The 17897-nt window shown below is 42.1% G+C and overlaps 1 protein-coding gene across 1 annotated transcript in view; it reads right to left on the minus strand.

The window, feature by feature from the left end:
- Positions 1-4415: 4415 nt before the first annotated feature.
- Positions 4416-17897, minus strand: part of TRABD2B (TraB domain containing 2B) — a 298757-nt gene continuing 285275 nt past the window's right edge. Inside the window, exon 6 of the mRNA XM_009287478.1 lies at positions 4416-5458. Coding sequence (XP_009285753.1) covers positions 5236-5458 — 223 coding nt within the window. The 3' untranslated portion in view covers positions 4416-5235. The remainder of the gene's footprint in view (positions 5459-17897) is intronic.

Consider the following 17897-nt stretch of genomic DNA (forward strand, 5'->3'; position numbering starts at 1 on the left):
CAGGAATGGACTTGATAAAACCACATCATTTTACGAGGAACCTTCCCCAGAGCATGATTTTCTCCATCCCATGTTGGTCTTGGGCAAAAAGAAAGCAGCGCACATAAGTTCTACAAAACGAATGTTCCCCTTTTTCAGTGCTTCCCTAGCTTTTAGTGCAAAGGAAAGAATCTAGGCATACAAGATTCTTGTGCTATGGATTTATAATAACATTTTATTAATATATTATGCTACAAAAATATTTTGACAAAATAATATTAGAAAGCATCTTTTTATTACACTCTTCAAAACAGTTCACAAAAGCAGGAGGCGGAACAGGAAAAAATATTTGAAATACATTTGAATTGAAAACTGACAAACATGCAGTCTAAAATTCAGCGTAAGCATGAATCTGCAGGATGGTTAATCATTCCTGTAGCAGAAAAGTATTGACCACTTATTGGGAAGACCTCTCTGCCTCTCTGCCTTTAGCTAGATTAAGGTGCCTCCTGAAAAAGCTAGTCACAGGAAAGGTTGCATTTGGGTTGGGACAAAACACACGCACACAACATGCATACATGCACACATGTACACATGCGTGCGCGCGCACACACACACACGCGCGCGTACACCCCATGATCTCAAAATTAGGCAATTATCTTTCTGCTTCTGTTAAGCTGAAACAAGCTTAAATTGAAGCTGAACTCTAGCACACTCCGTGGAACATCGATCAGGTCAGAGATATGACAAACCCATATGCTTTTTGGATATAATATAGAAATATCTTATGGTACTAAGCAAAGTTTGGAATGATAACATTTATGCTGAGATAATAACTTTGGCACTTTGGTTTCTCTAACATAAATATATGATGGGGAATGCCTCCCTAACAGTGGTATATGGTAATGACTGGGTCATATCGTTCGACTAATCAATGCACTAAACAGAGATTAAGTTCTCCCTCTTTCCATCTCTCTCCCTCTCCACAATTGTATATTGAAGAACTTAGATAAATACACAACTCTGTACCTTGGGTGTTCCCAAATTACAGTGGAGCTTGGAGGAATGGGAAGGGAAGTTCAACAAAGCAGATTTTGACACCTGTATAAAGCATAGTTATCATAAATCGTGTTCATCATTTATTGCCAGAAGAGGTATTCCATTATTCAACAGCTCGAGGGATTGCAGAGAAAGTACATCAGTCATAAAATATAAAATACCTTCTGTCCCAGCCTACTAACTGGTTCTCCAAGTGGCAATGCACGTTAATATAGCATCCGTAGTTAAACATAGGCAAGAAAAGCATTAAAACAGTGAAAGAGTGGAAGTTAGATCTGTTGCTGGTGGTATGGGATATTTATTCCACCAGGGCAAGAGCTTGGCAGATAATTAGCATTCGTTTATAATGTTACAGTTACATATACTGTGAATTGTATTGGTGTCAGTTGTAGCGGCATTGAAAAGATGAATCATATGAACATTCAGCTTTGGACTCATCCAAAATCATGTCCTTGATTGCTAGATATTGCGTGACTCTCTTGACTGTGTTTCTCAGAGGTGAATAGTATCACCGGTGTTTGCGATTATATTTAGCAGGCATGAATATTTTTGTTAAATCTCCTGCTCCTGGAATCTTGTGATTACGTGGGAATCTCAGCTTTCCTTCGGAAGAAAGAAAACAGTTGGTTCCTAGTTTTCTGAGAAACCCACAGGGAAAACTGAAGTCCCACGAAGCTGGTAGTCAATATTACTTCAAGAGCATGTAACAAGCCTGATGCACACTTTTTAAACTCATGGTGAATATAATCATGATCCATTGCAATGGATGTGCATAGGTCTGTGCTAACCAGTATTACTGTATTTTAATTAATACTGGGCTGCTGTAGCTGATTAATAAATAATCCGTTTTATCAATCACAGTGAGGGTCTCATTTTCTAGTATTGCTATGCTTACATGCCATGTATTAAAAAAAGTTACCCTAAGTTGTACCTTAGGGTAAGACAGAATAAAAGAAATGTTCAGTTAGAGAACTGTGCTGAAGCCATTCACGTGGGGTTCCTGAGCTAGGATCTAAGGGAAGCTACTTAATCTTATATTTATTGTAAGTCGTGTCTTCTCCCCTAACCAGAGGGAGCTCAGATGACTGAGCGAGCTAGTTGCTTTTAGCTGGCACAAGTCAAGTGTGTGGACCCCAAGGCGAGGAGACACCTTGCTTTGACACCTGCGCTGCAGTATGACAAATGCAGGGCACCAGTGCAAGGGAAATTCGGTGAGCTCCAGTAATATTAATTCATTTCATGGGAATTACGGGCAAAATGCCAGGAAATGCAAATACACCAAAACATACTTCGATCGCCAAGCTATTTACATACTGTGATATCCAAACATACTGTGATATCTGAGCTAATGAATATTGAACATTACTGTCCCATGGAAGAGTGACTTGGAAAAAAAACCTCATCAGTGACAAACGGAGTGACTATTCTGTGTGGTATAATGACAGCTGTGAGTGTGGAGATATCTGTGTGCTCCTAATATTCAAAAAAGCCCCAGAGGCTTATGGAAAAAGCCACAGGTTGGGAAACTGTAGAACTGTAATTTCTAGTCTTGGTCCTATTGGTGGTTTTCCTTACGGTCTTGGACAAGTTGTTTCTGTTTTCTGCTCTTTTCTCTCTCCCTTATCTTTATGTGGTCTTGTCTATTTATACTGTAAGTTTTCCAATACCTGGAGTTATTTCTGGGATGGTACCACAGAATCATTTCTGGGTTTGGTCAAATTACAACAAACAAAATTCAATGGGTTTTAGTTTGCTGGCTGTTCACTTTTACTGTGTAACTTATCATCACCCTTAAGTTTTGCCTACCTTATTTCCAGTTCCATTTTTGTGAATAATACATTATAATTCAGTTCTGATCTCTGTCTTGAATACAGCAGGAGAACCAATCATCTTTTTAAACGCATTAAGGTTGAGTTTGAAGGTCTGTAAAGCCATTATATTCAAATGAAGGCATTTCTAGGGTAATAGCTCAAATAAAACTAAAACGAAAGTTCTCAAAATATGTTTCCAATATCCAGCTCTGTGCAATAAATATTATGCAAGGTGAATGGCTTCTGTCCAAAACTAACATCTCTAATCTTCTGCTAGCCAAAATACACAATCTAAAAGTATGCGCAGGGCATGCTCGAAGCTCACATTTGGGGCAAAGCTCAAAGTTTTCCATTCAGCCTTATCAACTGTTGTGCTTGGAAAACATAGGGGTAGCTTATAGCACTGTCTGCTGTACCCACTTAAAGTGACCACAAATCTACACAACTTTCTGTCAAAAATAGAGCAAAGGCTTGAGGTCACAGTGTGCAGTAAGTCAAAAAGAAGTTATCTGTATTCTCCCTGGCCTTTGCAAGGCAATGGGTTGGGATGCATGATGGAAAAGCTCAGTATTACATCATGGTTTCAAATAAAGCTATGTGCCTTTTGTAGTCTGATTATTTCCTAACCTACTTTCCCAAATTAACTGGTACAGTGACAAACAAACCGTGAATCCTAAACCATCTCTCACTGCAGAGACTTTAAGATTGCATGGAATCATCTCTCCAGTCGTGGAGACCATGCTGTAGGGCTGGTGAGAAAGTGATATGACTGTTTTCAGTCAGATTTTTATCAGTATTATTATTATCATCATCATCATTATCACGATATTTTTTTCAAGGTGAAAAAGCACTGCTTTTTCATAAAGAAAAGTTTGCATTGTACGTTTCTGTTTTTTGAGTCTACTTTTTTAACTAAGATGTTTTCAGCACATATTTTGCATTTTTGCTTTGTAGATGACTTAGAAACAAAAACACTATTTCAACCAAAATTAATTTTCTGGTTGAAACTATTGTATCCAAAGGGATTTTTCATCATGTTTTGTTGGGGGAAAAAAATCAACACGCCTTATTAAACATAATAGTTTTTAAGACGGACATGGTTTTTTTCCCATAGATACTGTCCATTGCATTCATGAAAAGTAGCTGCTTGGAGAGGGAGCAAATTTTTCAGTGAGTGTAAGGTGTCACAGCTTTTCCATCTAAGTCAACAGAGGTACCATAGTCTACGAACAGAGGAACGTTCTGTATGTCTCCATGACACAGGGGTTAATTTGGTTCCCGTGGTCTTGAACAGATTTTGGACAAGCCATAATTCAGCATGGAGATACCAGCTCTAAGCATCATAATAGCAAGATGAAGAGGAATTTGTAGATTTTTTTGCCCTCCAGGTTGTCCATCTGCATTAATACAACTGGTACAAAGAAGTTCTATGGATTAGCAGGATACTACATCTTTATACCCTATAGACAGACCGAGTTCTGTTCTCATTTATGCTGGGAAAGGTTGTAGGCTTGTGTTTATATAAGATGAGGGGGAGAAGACAATAATTCCAGTGGGATTAATCCAGACTTTAAAGCAATTTTTTATTAAGAAAAAGGTGTCTTAATTTGCATCAGCTAATGAATTAATCCCAGGGCAAAGAGGGAAATTGGTAGTTTCCAAAGAAGTTAAATAGTTGAGTTAAAGACAACAGGAGAACTTAGAGGGTTATCTTGACTAATGACTTACTAAGTCATATAAAAATAACTGGGATTTTAGGTTGTAGCAGCTAACTTGAGTTAAGAATGCACCTATTTTTCTAATGGGCATAGGCCACAGAGAGCAAGATCTGCTTTATTCAGTGTAATCTATGCTAATGAGATAAAAAAAAGTAAAATAAATTTCAGCAGATATGTACTTATTGGACAGTTTCTGTAAAAAGTAAGGGTTAAAGAAACAAGGAAGCCATTCATTTGGTGTCAGTTCAGACATTTGCAGAATTGTCAGTTAGAAAACAAATATAGAAAATATTAATTTATCTGTTTCACCATCGCTACTGATTAATAGGGATGTTATTAACATATACAACAAGAAAAATAAGTTTACCAGTCGAATAAATACATTTTTTCTTTTTCTTTTTTTTTCTTTATATGAACATGTATATTTTACAAAACCCCATAGCACTATGGGAAATAAAGATCCTTCTACAAAAAGAAGATGTAAGTCAGTGTTACAATAAAGCTTTAGAGTTTCAAAATGTATCTGGGCAAAGAGACAAAATCAGCTAGAAGGCACTACTGATTCACTGAGAAGGTCCAGTTTGTAATTGTTGTTGTCATAACCTCCAATTCGTTCATAAATTATCTCTCTTCTCTATTCCAAGGGATTGCACGTAATACTAATGTGGTCAGGAAGGCTGCAGTAGATTCAGGAGAAAACAAGCTATGGCCACGCAGAGAGGAGAAGTTATTGATGGCCATAAAAGGCTGGCTGAAGCTGAGCTTGTAGGCTGAGGCTGGGATGGGCGATCCGAATGCGGTCTCTGATCCAGCCGGTTTGAAATCCAAATGGGAGGTTTGACTGTGATGTAGCCATTGGTTATTCTGATATACGAAGGCAACGTGGTGGTGCTAAAAGAAAACACAAGAGAAGGAAATTAAACAGGAGAACCCTTATCTCTACTCTGCGAGCTGTCATCCTACGTGGTAGTAACAACAGCAATGACAATCACAACTATTATTATTATTTGCATGCATTAGACATGCAGGGAGATCCCCAGGGGCTGGTAAGTATGATGGTCTGGAAACAGCTCTGATTCAGGATGTCCCTCAGCTTTCTGCTGCTGGTAGAATATAACCGAATGAAGGATCACTCTTGATGTATCTGATTTATTGCACTCATTCTTTTAAGCATACACTGTTGGCCAGCATGAGAGACTGAGATAGATGTGTCTTTGTGCTGAGCCAGGATGACACCATTCTTACATTCTTAGGCACCTTCTTGCCACCAAAGGTCTCAAAATTTGTCACATGTCTTACCCACTGTGGACTGGATACTAAGTCCAGGAGGGGCCAAAACACATGTCCTTCCCCTGCTCCACAAGCCATAAAGAATTTCCCAGGATCCCCTTACACATCTGATAACCTTGAGCACAGGAGACCAAGCAGCTTCATTTCTCTTCCTGGCTTTAAGACATTTTGGATGAAATTACAATGCCAAAACCAGACTCAGTGCGAAGTTTCCCTGGTTGTGGACTTGCATCAATAGCGGTGTGATTGCTTATTGACTGTAGCTTGAGTTAGTAGTTTGATTTGAACGGGCAGGTTGGAATTCATCATGATTCCCATGATACTGAAGGTCAAAAAGGTCCATTTACAATTGATTTGGAAGTTTCAAGTTGTAACCAACATTTCATAAAATGCTTCCATTGCATCCATTATTGGGTGATCCATAATCCACCAGTTGTCACAGAGCAGCACAACTGAGCATGCAGACTGCGCAAGGTGGATTCTGGACTTAAAAACAAGGCATTCTGCTGTGGAGCAAGGAGAAAAAAAGTTCCCCTGAAAACAAGATGTGACACTAATACCTGCAGATTCTCTGTGTTACTTTTTAAATCTTCTATAAAGGGGATTTGGAGGCACTGAAAATGACCATCAAATAATTTTTTTACAGGGTAAGAAGCTATGCAGGCCTATAAATATTTAGCTATAGTATCTGAGATCTTGACCTTGGAAGAAAAAGGCTGTGTCTTGCATAATATCAAATAAAAGGAACAATACCTTGCTCCAGATTCATGCACAGAAATAGAATTCAGTAGCACATAAGGCTTTTGTCTTTTTCTGTCTAAGCAATAACAAGATAGCTTTTAGCTCAGATGGTTCAAATATGTTGAGTCAATCACAAACTGTGAGAAGATCAGAGTCCACCCAGAAGAGGGGACTGGTTAACACAAATGCGGGTCAACGCAAATCCAGTAGACAATCACTGCACATTACACTTCATCCCGGGTTTTGGGATCATTCATTTCACTTCTTCCCTCATCCTTTTTACTGTCACCACATCTTCTGGGTGGGATAGTTGTTCTGCAGCTAGAAGTGATCTTAACTAATGTGCAATGAATTAGAGTAAAAAGAAAAGGCAGTCTAGAATTAAAGACATGGGGATTGCTTCATGGGAGCAGATAATCCATCTAACCAGTATTAGGTCTTTGACAGTGAGAAGCGGTGCTCATTCCAGAGGAACAAACTGCTGTAAATTCTGAAAATTCTGAAATCAAGCCTTGCTGGAGAAAGCTCTTATCTAAATTCCCATGGTGAGTGATTGGTTTATGTCTTAAACTGATGATACAAGACACAGAGCTTTAGAGCTTCTGCTATATTGCATCAAAACTGCTGCAGTCACTCAATACAAAGAGTTGATCTGGGATAAGCTAATGCCGCTGTTTCAAATTTGTCCAGCTTTTTTGAGCGGTTAATTTAGCATTGGCAAGAATGATACCAGATTAGGCACTGTCTATCCAAGCTCCTGTAACATACATCACATCAAGTATGAGTGGCCTTCCCACAGTGAATACAAAGCGTCATTAAAGCATACTTCTGACAAAACTAGGTACTACACGCTCTGAGTAATTCAACAGAAATGCAGTCATGCTCCAACTTCTGATCCAGGTCTCATTTACCCTGTTGAGTGATGCTGTGGTGCACAGATTTGGCAACATTGACAGTGGGATCACACTTTTGGGGTTTTTCCCCTGTACCAGTTTTCCCTAAGGTAAGTATGGGTAGGTGCTTGTACTCATCTTTTGGTCACTGTTTGTCACTTTACACAACTACACAATTCAGCCCTAAATTAAATTTTAAACTGCAAGGAGGGTCTGGTTTTCAATTTCAATTTAAAAAACTGTCAAAATACCATGCAGACTTGCAGTTTGGGTGTATCCTGCTCCTGACACATTCTATGGGCTTGATCCTCCAGTGAGATTAAAATGTCCCTTGCGCAAACTGTCTTTCTGCACCTCAGGGATGTACTGTGTGAGCTGTCCGATGGGGGACAAGGGCTGGCCAGGGAACCCGTAAAAGAATCACGAGCTCATTCATCAGCCATCTACATCTAAGGGATTCCTAAAGCAGCCTTAAATCAACTTTTTACATTTCTGTATGTTTCTGTTTTCTAGTCAACTGCCAGAAGTGTTTTGTTGTTTTTTTGTTGATTTTTTTTTCCTCCCTTAAAGACAGGTATTTTTTGGGGAAGAAAACCCTACAGTTTACTTAAAATCCCAGGTTTTCCTGTCAAAAGACCTGAGAATTTTTGACCACTCTTCTCCTCAGTCAGTGAGGTCATTTTCTGTTTTCAAGACATTAGATTTCTCTACAGGCTTCCTTGTTAAGACAAATACTGTTAGGTGGGGTTGGTTTTGTTTTTAAAAAACCCTTAAGCGCTTTACAAGAGAAGAACAGTGCGTTTCCACTAACATGTACAAAGCATGCTAATAGCAAATGAATCACAGTTTATCCATATAAGACATTTTCTTAAATGCAACTTTACTTCTAGCATGCTAGCCGGCTGCCAAAGTGGTTTAGAGATATTGAATCCCTTTTACCAAATGCTACAAAACTCCTTGTAAAATCTCCAAGTTTGTAACTAGGCTGTTTCTGTAGCGAATGGGGAGAGAAGCCTCTCCAGAAGGTGGTCCACCTCATTCCCGTACAGGTCTCTAGGGGGTACTTACTCTTGCTCAGGGTCTTTCTCTTCCTAGGGGTTACAGAGGCGCCCTAGACAGCCAGGTTAGATTATAACCTAATCTTAGAGGTGGCCGTGGATATTCTGTATTTCAGTCTTTTGTGTCTGATAAAAATATCTTTAATAAAACATTCCACATGATCTGTGGTGAACAGGCAACCACTGGCTCCACTGTTCATACCTCTATTTTTTGCTTCTGTGTATGGGATTGTTTTAAAAATTTGGAAGACTCCAGGTATCTTTTAGCCAAATGACCTGCGGTATCATATTCATGAGCTTGTACTTTTGATCAGATAATAGGGCAGTTTTTCAAATCAGTGCATTAGTCATACATTGTCTTACCATCATTAGAACATGTAAAACTTTCCCCAAAAATGGGGCCCCAGGCAGAGGCTTTGTGAACAGACCCTACCGAATCCAATTACATGATTCAAGTCCTCTGCACTGGGGGCATGCTGAAGCACCTTGATGATTTGGGAGCATTTTAAAACTGAAAAATAAAACAAACACGCATGCAAGCCTTTGGGGGAATTTATGTTCTGGTTTAGCTTGCAAGGACTTTGCAAGGAGCTCACAAACTAATTTTTAGTGTGACTTAGTTTATCCATATAAGCAGGGCTCATCTGACCACAACAGACACCACAGCAGAATCGCAGAAGATAGGACCAGGAGGGACTTTCTGGCCCATCTGTCCCAAAGAAAGGAACAAGATCTAAACCCTTCCTGACATTTATGTATAATTCAATCTCAAAAAAACCCTACAATGATAGCAATTCCAGAGTCTCTGCAGACATCTATTCCAGCATTTCACCATTCCTGACGTCCAGAATTACTGCCTAATGTTTCACCAAATCTTCCTTGCTACAGCACAAGTTCGTGACTTCTCCTGTCCCCATGGAGAGCTTTATTCCTTTCCTCAGCAGCCTTTCACGTGTTTTGAAGACTTAACCATGTTTCACCTCAGCCTTCTGTCTTTTAAACAAACAATTCCCTCCGCCTGCCTCCGCAAGTCCTCGGGTGCTCTCCCTCCATCCTTTCTTCTACTCTCCCCTGGCTCTGCCTAGCTGATCTGCGTCTTCTCTGGCGTGAGATGCCCAAAACTAGAAACAGTGGGTCCAGCTGAGATACTGCCAGCCCTATGCTTTGTGCGGTAAGTACCACTGCTTCTTTATTTGCAAAGCAAAAGAAAGTGCATGAAAAACATGCAATCTCTAGGAAGATGGTCTTTTCACTACTTTTTGCCCCCAAAGTCCAAACCACCTTTATGGTCCCAATAACTGCTCTGAAGCTGATGGAAAATTGATGGTGCTCTGAGGGGGTGAGGACTGTCCGAATTATGGTGATATTTCTATATATTTTTAATCTGCTGCCATGCCTCAGTCCCAACACGGTTTCTGTCCAGGGTGGAGGAAGTGACCCTTTTAAGTATAACTTACAAAGTGTTTGCGGATTTTTCTGGATCAAAGGAACTATATAAACACATGACAAGTATTTTTAATAAATGTAAACAAACGTAGACTCAGACAGCCTTTCTTACAATAGCATCTGATGAAAGAAGCTTATCAAGACAATGTGCCAGCATAGACTGAACCCTGAAAAAATGCATGTTTCAATTGAAAACCTAAAGAGCTAGTAAATGGAAAGAAAATTTTTGAGTAAATACAATAATGGCTGTTTTGCATTTGTGATTTGATGTTAACTTTATGATGGCTAGATTTTTTAAAGTGATATTAAGCATATGCTTCCTGTTTCTTTTCAAACAAATTTTGCTCTATTTTTTTTCCTTTTCATTTAATGAACAGATGTGAAAGGAGTTGATCACGTTATTTTTCTGGTGATCAGAAATAATGTTCTGCTAGTGAAGACAATTATTCTTGGAACTAACCAGACCTATTTATGTCACCAAAATTTATTAATCAAGATTTGAAAAATACATCTGCTTAAAGCACTGGGACCAACCCCTTGCACTATGTAAACAAGCTGGCTGGCAAGAAGTCTGACCACACGTTTGGAAGAAAAGAATAGGTGCTCAACCAAGAGGAAAAAAGAGTATGTTGGAGGAAAAAAAAAATCACACTAGAAATAAGTCACAAGGATTTAACTGTGAAAACCACTAGAGTGACCTCTTAAAGGGAATGTGAAGTCCCCATCTCTTGAAATTTTCATATTATTATTTGATGTGTTTCTGGAAGGGACTCTTTAATCAGCATAGACTCAGTTCCCCCCCAAGCTTCATCTTCATCATTGTCTTCCTTACGGACACTGTTTTTGCAGCCTGAGGGATAAATCCTGCAGGATGCTGAGTCTCCTGGTCCCAGCCTAGCAGGATGCTAAGCACTGCAAGCACATGAGTGCTTCCAGCAAGGCTAGTATTCACATACCTACAACTCAGCACATCCTAAAGTCCTTTGTGGGATCAAGGCCAAGAGGCTCATGCTTTTGCAAGGTTCAGTTCATTAAAAAAAAATAATAATCCAACCTGGATCTGATTAAGGAATCCAGTTTTGGTCCAGAGGAGGCCACTACTTATTTGCAGTAGTGTAGTAAACTGCCTTTGCATGTCTGAATGAGTAAGCAATATCACACGCTGGTTTGTGGCCAACAGAGAAGACAGGGGATGAGCCAAAGAAGAGCCTTATCTCTACTATTTTCCCTTTACCCCAAGGCTATTGGGAGCCCAGATCTTTGGCCATTTTCCACACTGCAAGCATCCACCCTCTCTGCGAGCAGCACAGCCGCAGAGTCGTGGGGAGGCAGCTGCAGCCACGCTATCGATAGAGGGGTCAGGCAACAACATCGGGAGCATTTCAACAACCTGTCACTGTCGATCTGAGCTCTCCTGCTGATGAGACTCAAATGGGAACCATCTTTCCACCTGAGAGGAATGTCAAGCCCTGATCCAGCCTTATTTCAACGCTCTGGCTCCTCTAGAGACTGACAGCGAGCAATTCCCCTCTTTGAAGCGGGCACCTGTGAGCCTCCAACCTCCATGCAGAGGCAAAAGGCAGTGCGTGTCCACTGATAGAGGTCTATTCCCCCAGCCCTGCTCTGTTAGGACCATGTCTGCCACGGCTTATCTCTAGGAGAAAGAAGAGGGTATCAAGGGAAAAGAGGGAAAGGGAAGCATAAGTTTCACCAGGCATTAGCTCTGAAAGGACAGAAAGCCGTGAACAAGCATGGCAGGACCCCGAGCCACACTGTCACCGTCTGCTCAAGCGCAGGAAGGGTGGTAATGAGAAGCAGGACACTGCATGCAAGGATGGGATGGTTGGGGAAGCAATGTGAGACACCATCCCCTCCTGAACACACAGGACCCAAGGCTGTCAGCAGCACCTGCATAAGATGCCATCAAGGAGAATCACAGGCAGTCCTTCAGATGCCCTGGCCTTTAATAGGATTTAAAGGGTGGGACTAATTGTAGCTATCTCAGATGCAGTCTTATAGTTATTTAACTGTGTTCCCACTATAGTTTGTGGGGAACAAGATGTTTCAAAAGGACAATCCTTTCCCCCCCAAAGGCATGTCTCTAAGGTAGGCGAGATGAGCTGCTTCTGAAGATCTGTCTCTGGAATTCAGGTCTCCTGAACCCCAGCCAAGCTCTAGCCCCAGTGAGGGCTTTGACTGGTAAGGACAGGTTCCTAAACTGGGATGGGGCCACAGGGTGGGGAAGAGGGAAACTGCTGATTCTGCAGCACAAAAAGCAGCGGCTGGTGGGGACACAGCTCCCCTCCTCAGTCCCATAGCAGCTCCCCAACAATGGGCATGGCAGGGCCTGGTGTCCCCTCTTTGGGGTCTTGGCTCTGAGCTTTGACATGAAGGAGGAGAAGGTGGCTTACGTGGCCCAGTGGCTCCAGGGAGGACACACTGGTGTAAGTAGGAGGAGGCTCAACGTTGAAATCCAGCTCAAATGCCTCTGGTGCAGTTTTGACCCCCTCTCTGGATGGGCTATGGGCTTGAAGCCAAGAGATTTGGTTTTTATCCCCGTGTCACCCACCAAGGAACCATCAAAAACTCGTTAAATCACTTTACTTCTATTACTCCCCTGACTCTGATCTGAGTCAAGACCTTGAATCATTAGTGTGACACCACCGGCATTAACCCAACGTGAAGCGTTTTGCAGGCTCTCACTGTGATTTGCAGGTCCCGATTGCCCAGGCCACCTGCAAAATACCTCCGTGATGACAAATTCAGCCCTGGAGTGACACTGACCTGCAGCGAGGCTGAGTGCTTACAGGGGCATCCTAAAGCCACAGGTGGGTCATGCTGTTAAGGCAAAGTGTATAATCCGCTGCGGGGCCAGAGGAAGGGACGGGGATGGGACGGAAAGGGATGGGGGCAGTGGGGACTGCTGCATCAGAGACAGGGGAAAGAGGAGGAAAGCAGTGTGCTGTCACAGCGATGCAGCCTGAGGGTCCCCCGGGCATGGGGACACAGTGATGCAAAGGCGGACACAAGGATGCATCTAGCAGGTAGGGAGGGATCAGGTGAGAAACAACTCCAGCAGAGGCCACGGGCCCTTTTCTGAAGTGAACTTTCAGCGTGTGGGAAAGTTTCCTGCACCTCGCGGTCAGGTTTAGCTTTCCCCCATCCCCAGAGGAGACTGCATATGGCCCTTTTCAACCGCCTGCCCTGAAATCCTTCAGGGAAACCCTGCAAATACAAATCCTGCACCCACACATGTGGCAGCAGCAGAATCAGGCCCACCACTCCTTTCCAGACAACTGCAGAATGGTGTAAAAACACAGAACATTGTAAAAACCAATAACCTTTGAAGCATACCCTCTGAGTAATTACCCCATTCCCATCTAATGACTTAAAGATGTTATATTCCTCTCTGATTTGGCAACAACAAAGATTTCGACCTTATTAAAACCAGCCCATCAGGAAACTACATGTCATCCTTTAAAAAAAGAAAAAAAAAGGAAAAAAAAGAGGGAAAAAAAAAAAAGAAATTCTTCAAAATCCCTGTGAACAATAATTCAAGATACTGTAGCTGAAGACCCATGATTTGTTGTAGAGTGTCTGGGTGGTCCCGAGGCAGGAGATGACAACATTAGCTCTTTTCTTTGCCCTTCTAAGAAATGCTTTGATGATTCTCTAATATCCTAAGAATATCCCCCTGTGATTCTGCACTGGGACGAGGCAATCACAGAGCCGGGATAATGCATCCCAGTTTTACCCAGGGCCTGGCCCTTGCTAAGAGGGGATAGCTTAGGGCCCTTTGTTTCACCAGTTCTGCACAGGCGTCTGAGCCAGGATGTATTCATGATAGTCTAAATAGTGATGTGGGCTCAAAAACATCCACAAACTCACCCCCACCCACTACGCACATCTGGCTGTGTACCTGATTTGTATGCGCAATTAAGGCACTCATCATCACGGCTCAAATAACCAAGTACTTGTTTCACTGGTCCTTGGACAGATAATGATTGCAGTTTTTACAGCCAAAGTAAGCAAGAACATCAAGGGTGCATACACAGATGGGCTTAGTACTGTAAATATCTTGCCAGTGATGCAATCTGTGAAGATTTTTGGGCAACCTGCTGATACACAACACGTAAAGAGTTCATTTGGTGGTGCTGCAATCAGGTAGTTTTGAACGAAATCCCAAGCATGAGCAGAATATCTATCTTTTGTCTGTATTTTGCAGACTGCCTGCTCACCAATACAGCCCCACATGCAAAACAATTTGCATTTTGGGGGTGGTCAAAATCATAATCCATATTTTGTGTCTTGGGCTCAACCTTTCAATTAGTAAGAACCAGAGTGACTCGGTCTGCCCTCTCCTATGTGCACTCAAGTGTTTGTCTGGCATTGTGTGGGCCCTATGGCTCAAATATTTTTTGCAGATGCACAGAATTAACCATGCATGTTTAGATGTGCTTGGGGAACACAAACAATCATAAAGATGTATATTATTTGACCCTGTCACTTTCTTGTTAAACACTGTAAAAGATACCGACTTTCCCCTCCAGATTTTAAAATGATTTAGAAGAGGCAGTAGTGGGGAAATACCTAAAACATCCTGTCAAATTAAGTATTTTCTCCAAGACTGTTCTCTAAGACACACAATTATTTCAGCTAAGAAGATGCCTGTGCAATGTATTAAGGAACAGAATGAACAACCAATATATAAACTGGCTTGAATGGATGTCCAATATACTGCATTCTTCCATTTGATTTTGATTTTCTTTTTCCTTCTCCCTGTTCTTTTTCCATCTCCACGTAACAGTTTTTCTCTCCGCTTAGTCTGTATCACATTTTTCTCTCTAATTCACTGGGCTCACTTTCCTGCTCACTGCTTGAATTTTTCCAGAGTCTCTCTTAGTAAGAATAATTAAAGTTGGGTCAGATCTTTGAACCTGTTATTTGGAGCAGTATTGAATTCAAGCTTGTTCCATTGAACAAAAGCACTGGCTTCTTTTTCTTTCCAACAGACTCACTCTCAAAATATAAAAAGGTTCATAGGGCATATCTACCAGGCAGAAATGCCAAGGAAATTAAATTGCTGCATTGCCCACAAGGTTTGGGTTCCTTCTGCTGCTTGCAAAGCAACTACGGTGATACCAGCTGCAGCATAAACTCCTTCTCCCCAAGCACTTCCAAACCCTCTGAAAGCCTGGAGATGCCATCGGTGGCTCATAAAAAGCTGCTTGCTGGCCTGCAGGGCTGGAAAGGCTGCAAAAGCTTTCCCTGCCAGGTGTCATAACCCGGACCCTGAAGGTCTCTGCAGAACTGAGCTTCTGTGAGCATGGTCCGCACCAGGTCTCTACATGGTACCGCTACGTGAGGCATCCCTGACACCCAGCAGCTCTCAGGCAATAGGCTTGGCTCCCTCGCCTTCCAGCACTGTGGGCTCAGGCCCTGGGTATAATGCTTACTTTGTTCAGTTAAGTTATTCAGGAATTGTAAAGAGGAGATCTGAGTGAAATTGGAATTTGGCTTGGCATTTTCATAATTGCAGGAACCCGGCTTTTATAGCATTAAAACCATATGAATTTAAATAAATCCTACTTCTCCTTCATCCCAGTGAGTAACTGGACGTAGACCACAGCTGCCTTTTGGGGTCCTGCTGGGTTTTCAGCACGCAGTGCAGCCCGCGCTGCCCGCAGTGTCAGGGAAACGAATTTCCTCCCGTTTCACTCTACAATGAATCTGTCTTCTTAGATAAACCCGCTACCACAGTATAACTGTGGTTAAACCCCTCTTTTAAACCAACTGCCCACCACAACAGTAATGTCGTTTTCCTCCCTGTCATACTTTTCTTCACTTAATTTCACAGGGCATGAAACTCACTAGTCAGAAGGGAATAGCAGAACCAGAAATAAATCCCATATTCCTTACCTTTTTCCTTTGGGCTAGCATTGACAATGTTGTATGTTTGCACTTCCACTGAATTTTAAAGACATTTCTTTTTCTTTATGGCAACTCAAGTGCCTTCACTGGGAAATGAAGTTTTTCACATTTTATGGATTTTATGTAGCTCTGCTAAGTCTGGAGCTTTACCTTGAGGAACAGCAGATTTGCAATCTTTTGGGGCTGAGATACTGCTAGATACGAAGATCGCTCAAATACATAATAAGTCCAACTTAGGGTTGCAGTGTTTGAGAAGAAGGTTTGTTCTGGCTTTTAGATGGTAAGTGATCTCTTCAACACACCTGTGTATCCCTGGGGCAGAGAGGCAGACAGCCATTAACAGAGCAAGCAGTGTCCTTTCAGAGGTCCCATCTTCAACCCAAACCCAGCTTTTGAGATGACTATTAACTTTTCTCCCTGACGGGTGCAGTGCAAGCAGCAGCAATGGCATGGGTGGGTCTCTGCTGCTTCCATAGCCTGAGCAATAGGGAAACGTCTTGCTCCTGACCCCAACTGCTCCAAACCTCATGTGCACAGGGGTCCAACATCCCTGCAGGGTCAGTGCTGGCTGTACCAGTCTAGGGAGCAATTCAGTTCGCTCTGAAGAAGATGGGAACAGCCACATTTTGCCAGCTGAGTAGTGCTGTGAGTTAGGAGTCTGAATGTGGAGCTGGCCACCACCCTGCTCGACAGGGAAAACACAACACTTGCTAAAGGAAAAACCTCTGTATCAAGAATTGCAATTTAGGGAGCGCAGGTGCTTTACTACTCACTTCTGTGTTTAAGGAATCCAGCTCACCCCGGGCATAAGCCCACTCAGCACTTCTTACAGTGTCTGCAACTGCAGTCAGCCTTGCAAGTTTAACACAAACCACACTCTTCACTCACCCCAAACAGCAGGGTAAAAGCACTACTGTGTATTGAATTTTCTCTGCCTGTTAAACCAGACAACTTATTTTTCAGCTGAGTGAACGTAAAGAGTTTTGTAGAGCTGTATTAAAGTGCATTTCAGATTTAGAGGAATTCCCTTTACCTGAGGGTAAGGGAATACTCAACGCATTTTCCCTTCTTATCTGTTTGATAGGAGCCAGAAACATTTTTTTTTGTGTGTACGATAGACAATATGCCATGAGGAGTCATAGTTAAAGGCTCCAAGGAGCCAATCCTCAGAACATCTGGCCAGTGAAAGCCCTGGATATGGAAAATATAAATGTCAAGGCTCATATTTATAAATTGGAAGGGCCATGACGACATCTGCTAACAAGCTTTCTTCCAGAGCCCATTTGCTGTACATGGTTATTCACAGGCAACAATAAACATGTGCACGGATCACATGTGCGGTCTGCCCTTCCTTTCAGTCACCGAAGGAACACACGCTCCAGCAACACACAAACGCTCTGTTCTCACAACACAGAAATACAAGTGTTTGCAAACCTCACAGCAAAGCTCTTGCATACCAGACCACAGTGGGATACACTGCTGGAATAGACTAAAAATAGCTGGAGAAAAAGCCTTGCATTAACACAGAAGACAGTCAAACTCACTTAGTGTTAACTCTTTCAGTAGAATAAGTGCCCTCCTTTTTTGCCTCACTCCACAGGAGGCACTTTGTGCTATAGGTCCAGTCCTGAAACTTTATTTTTGTGACTGAGTAGTTGTGGATGGGAATCTCAAGACTCAGATAGAGTCTAACCTATTCAACCGTGTGTCCTGGTTTCAGCAGGGATAGAGTTAATTTCCTTCCTAGTAGCTGGTACAGTGCTGTGTGTCGGATTTAGGGTGAGAACAATGTTGATAACACACCGATGTTTTAGTTGCTGCTAGGTAGTGTTTACACTAGTCAAGGACTTTTCAGCTTCCCATGCTCTACCAACTGAGAAGGCTGGAGGTGCACAAGAAGCTGGGAGGGGGCACAGCCAGGACAGCTGACCCCAACTGGCCAAAGGGACATTCCATACCATGTGACGTCAT

Source organism: Aptenodytes forsteri, unplaced genomic scaffold (genome assembly GCF_000699145.1).
Source record: "Aptenodytes forsteri isolate BGI_AS27 unplaced genomic scaffold, ASM69914v1 Scaffold119, whole genome shotgun sequence".
In the NCBI taxonomy this organism is placed as follows: Eukaryota; Metazoa; Chordata; class Aves; order Sphenisciformes; family Spheniscidae; genus Aptenodytes; species Aptenodytes forsteri.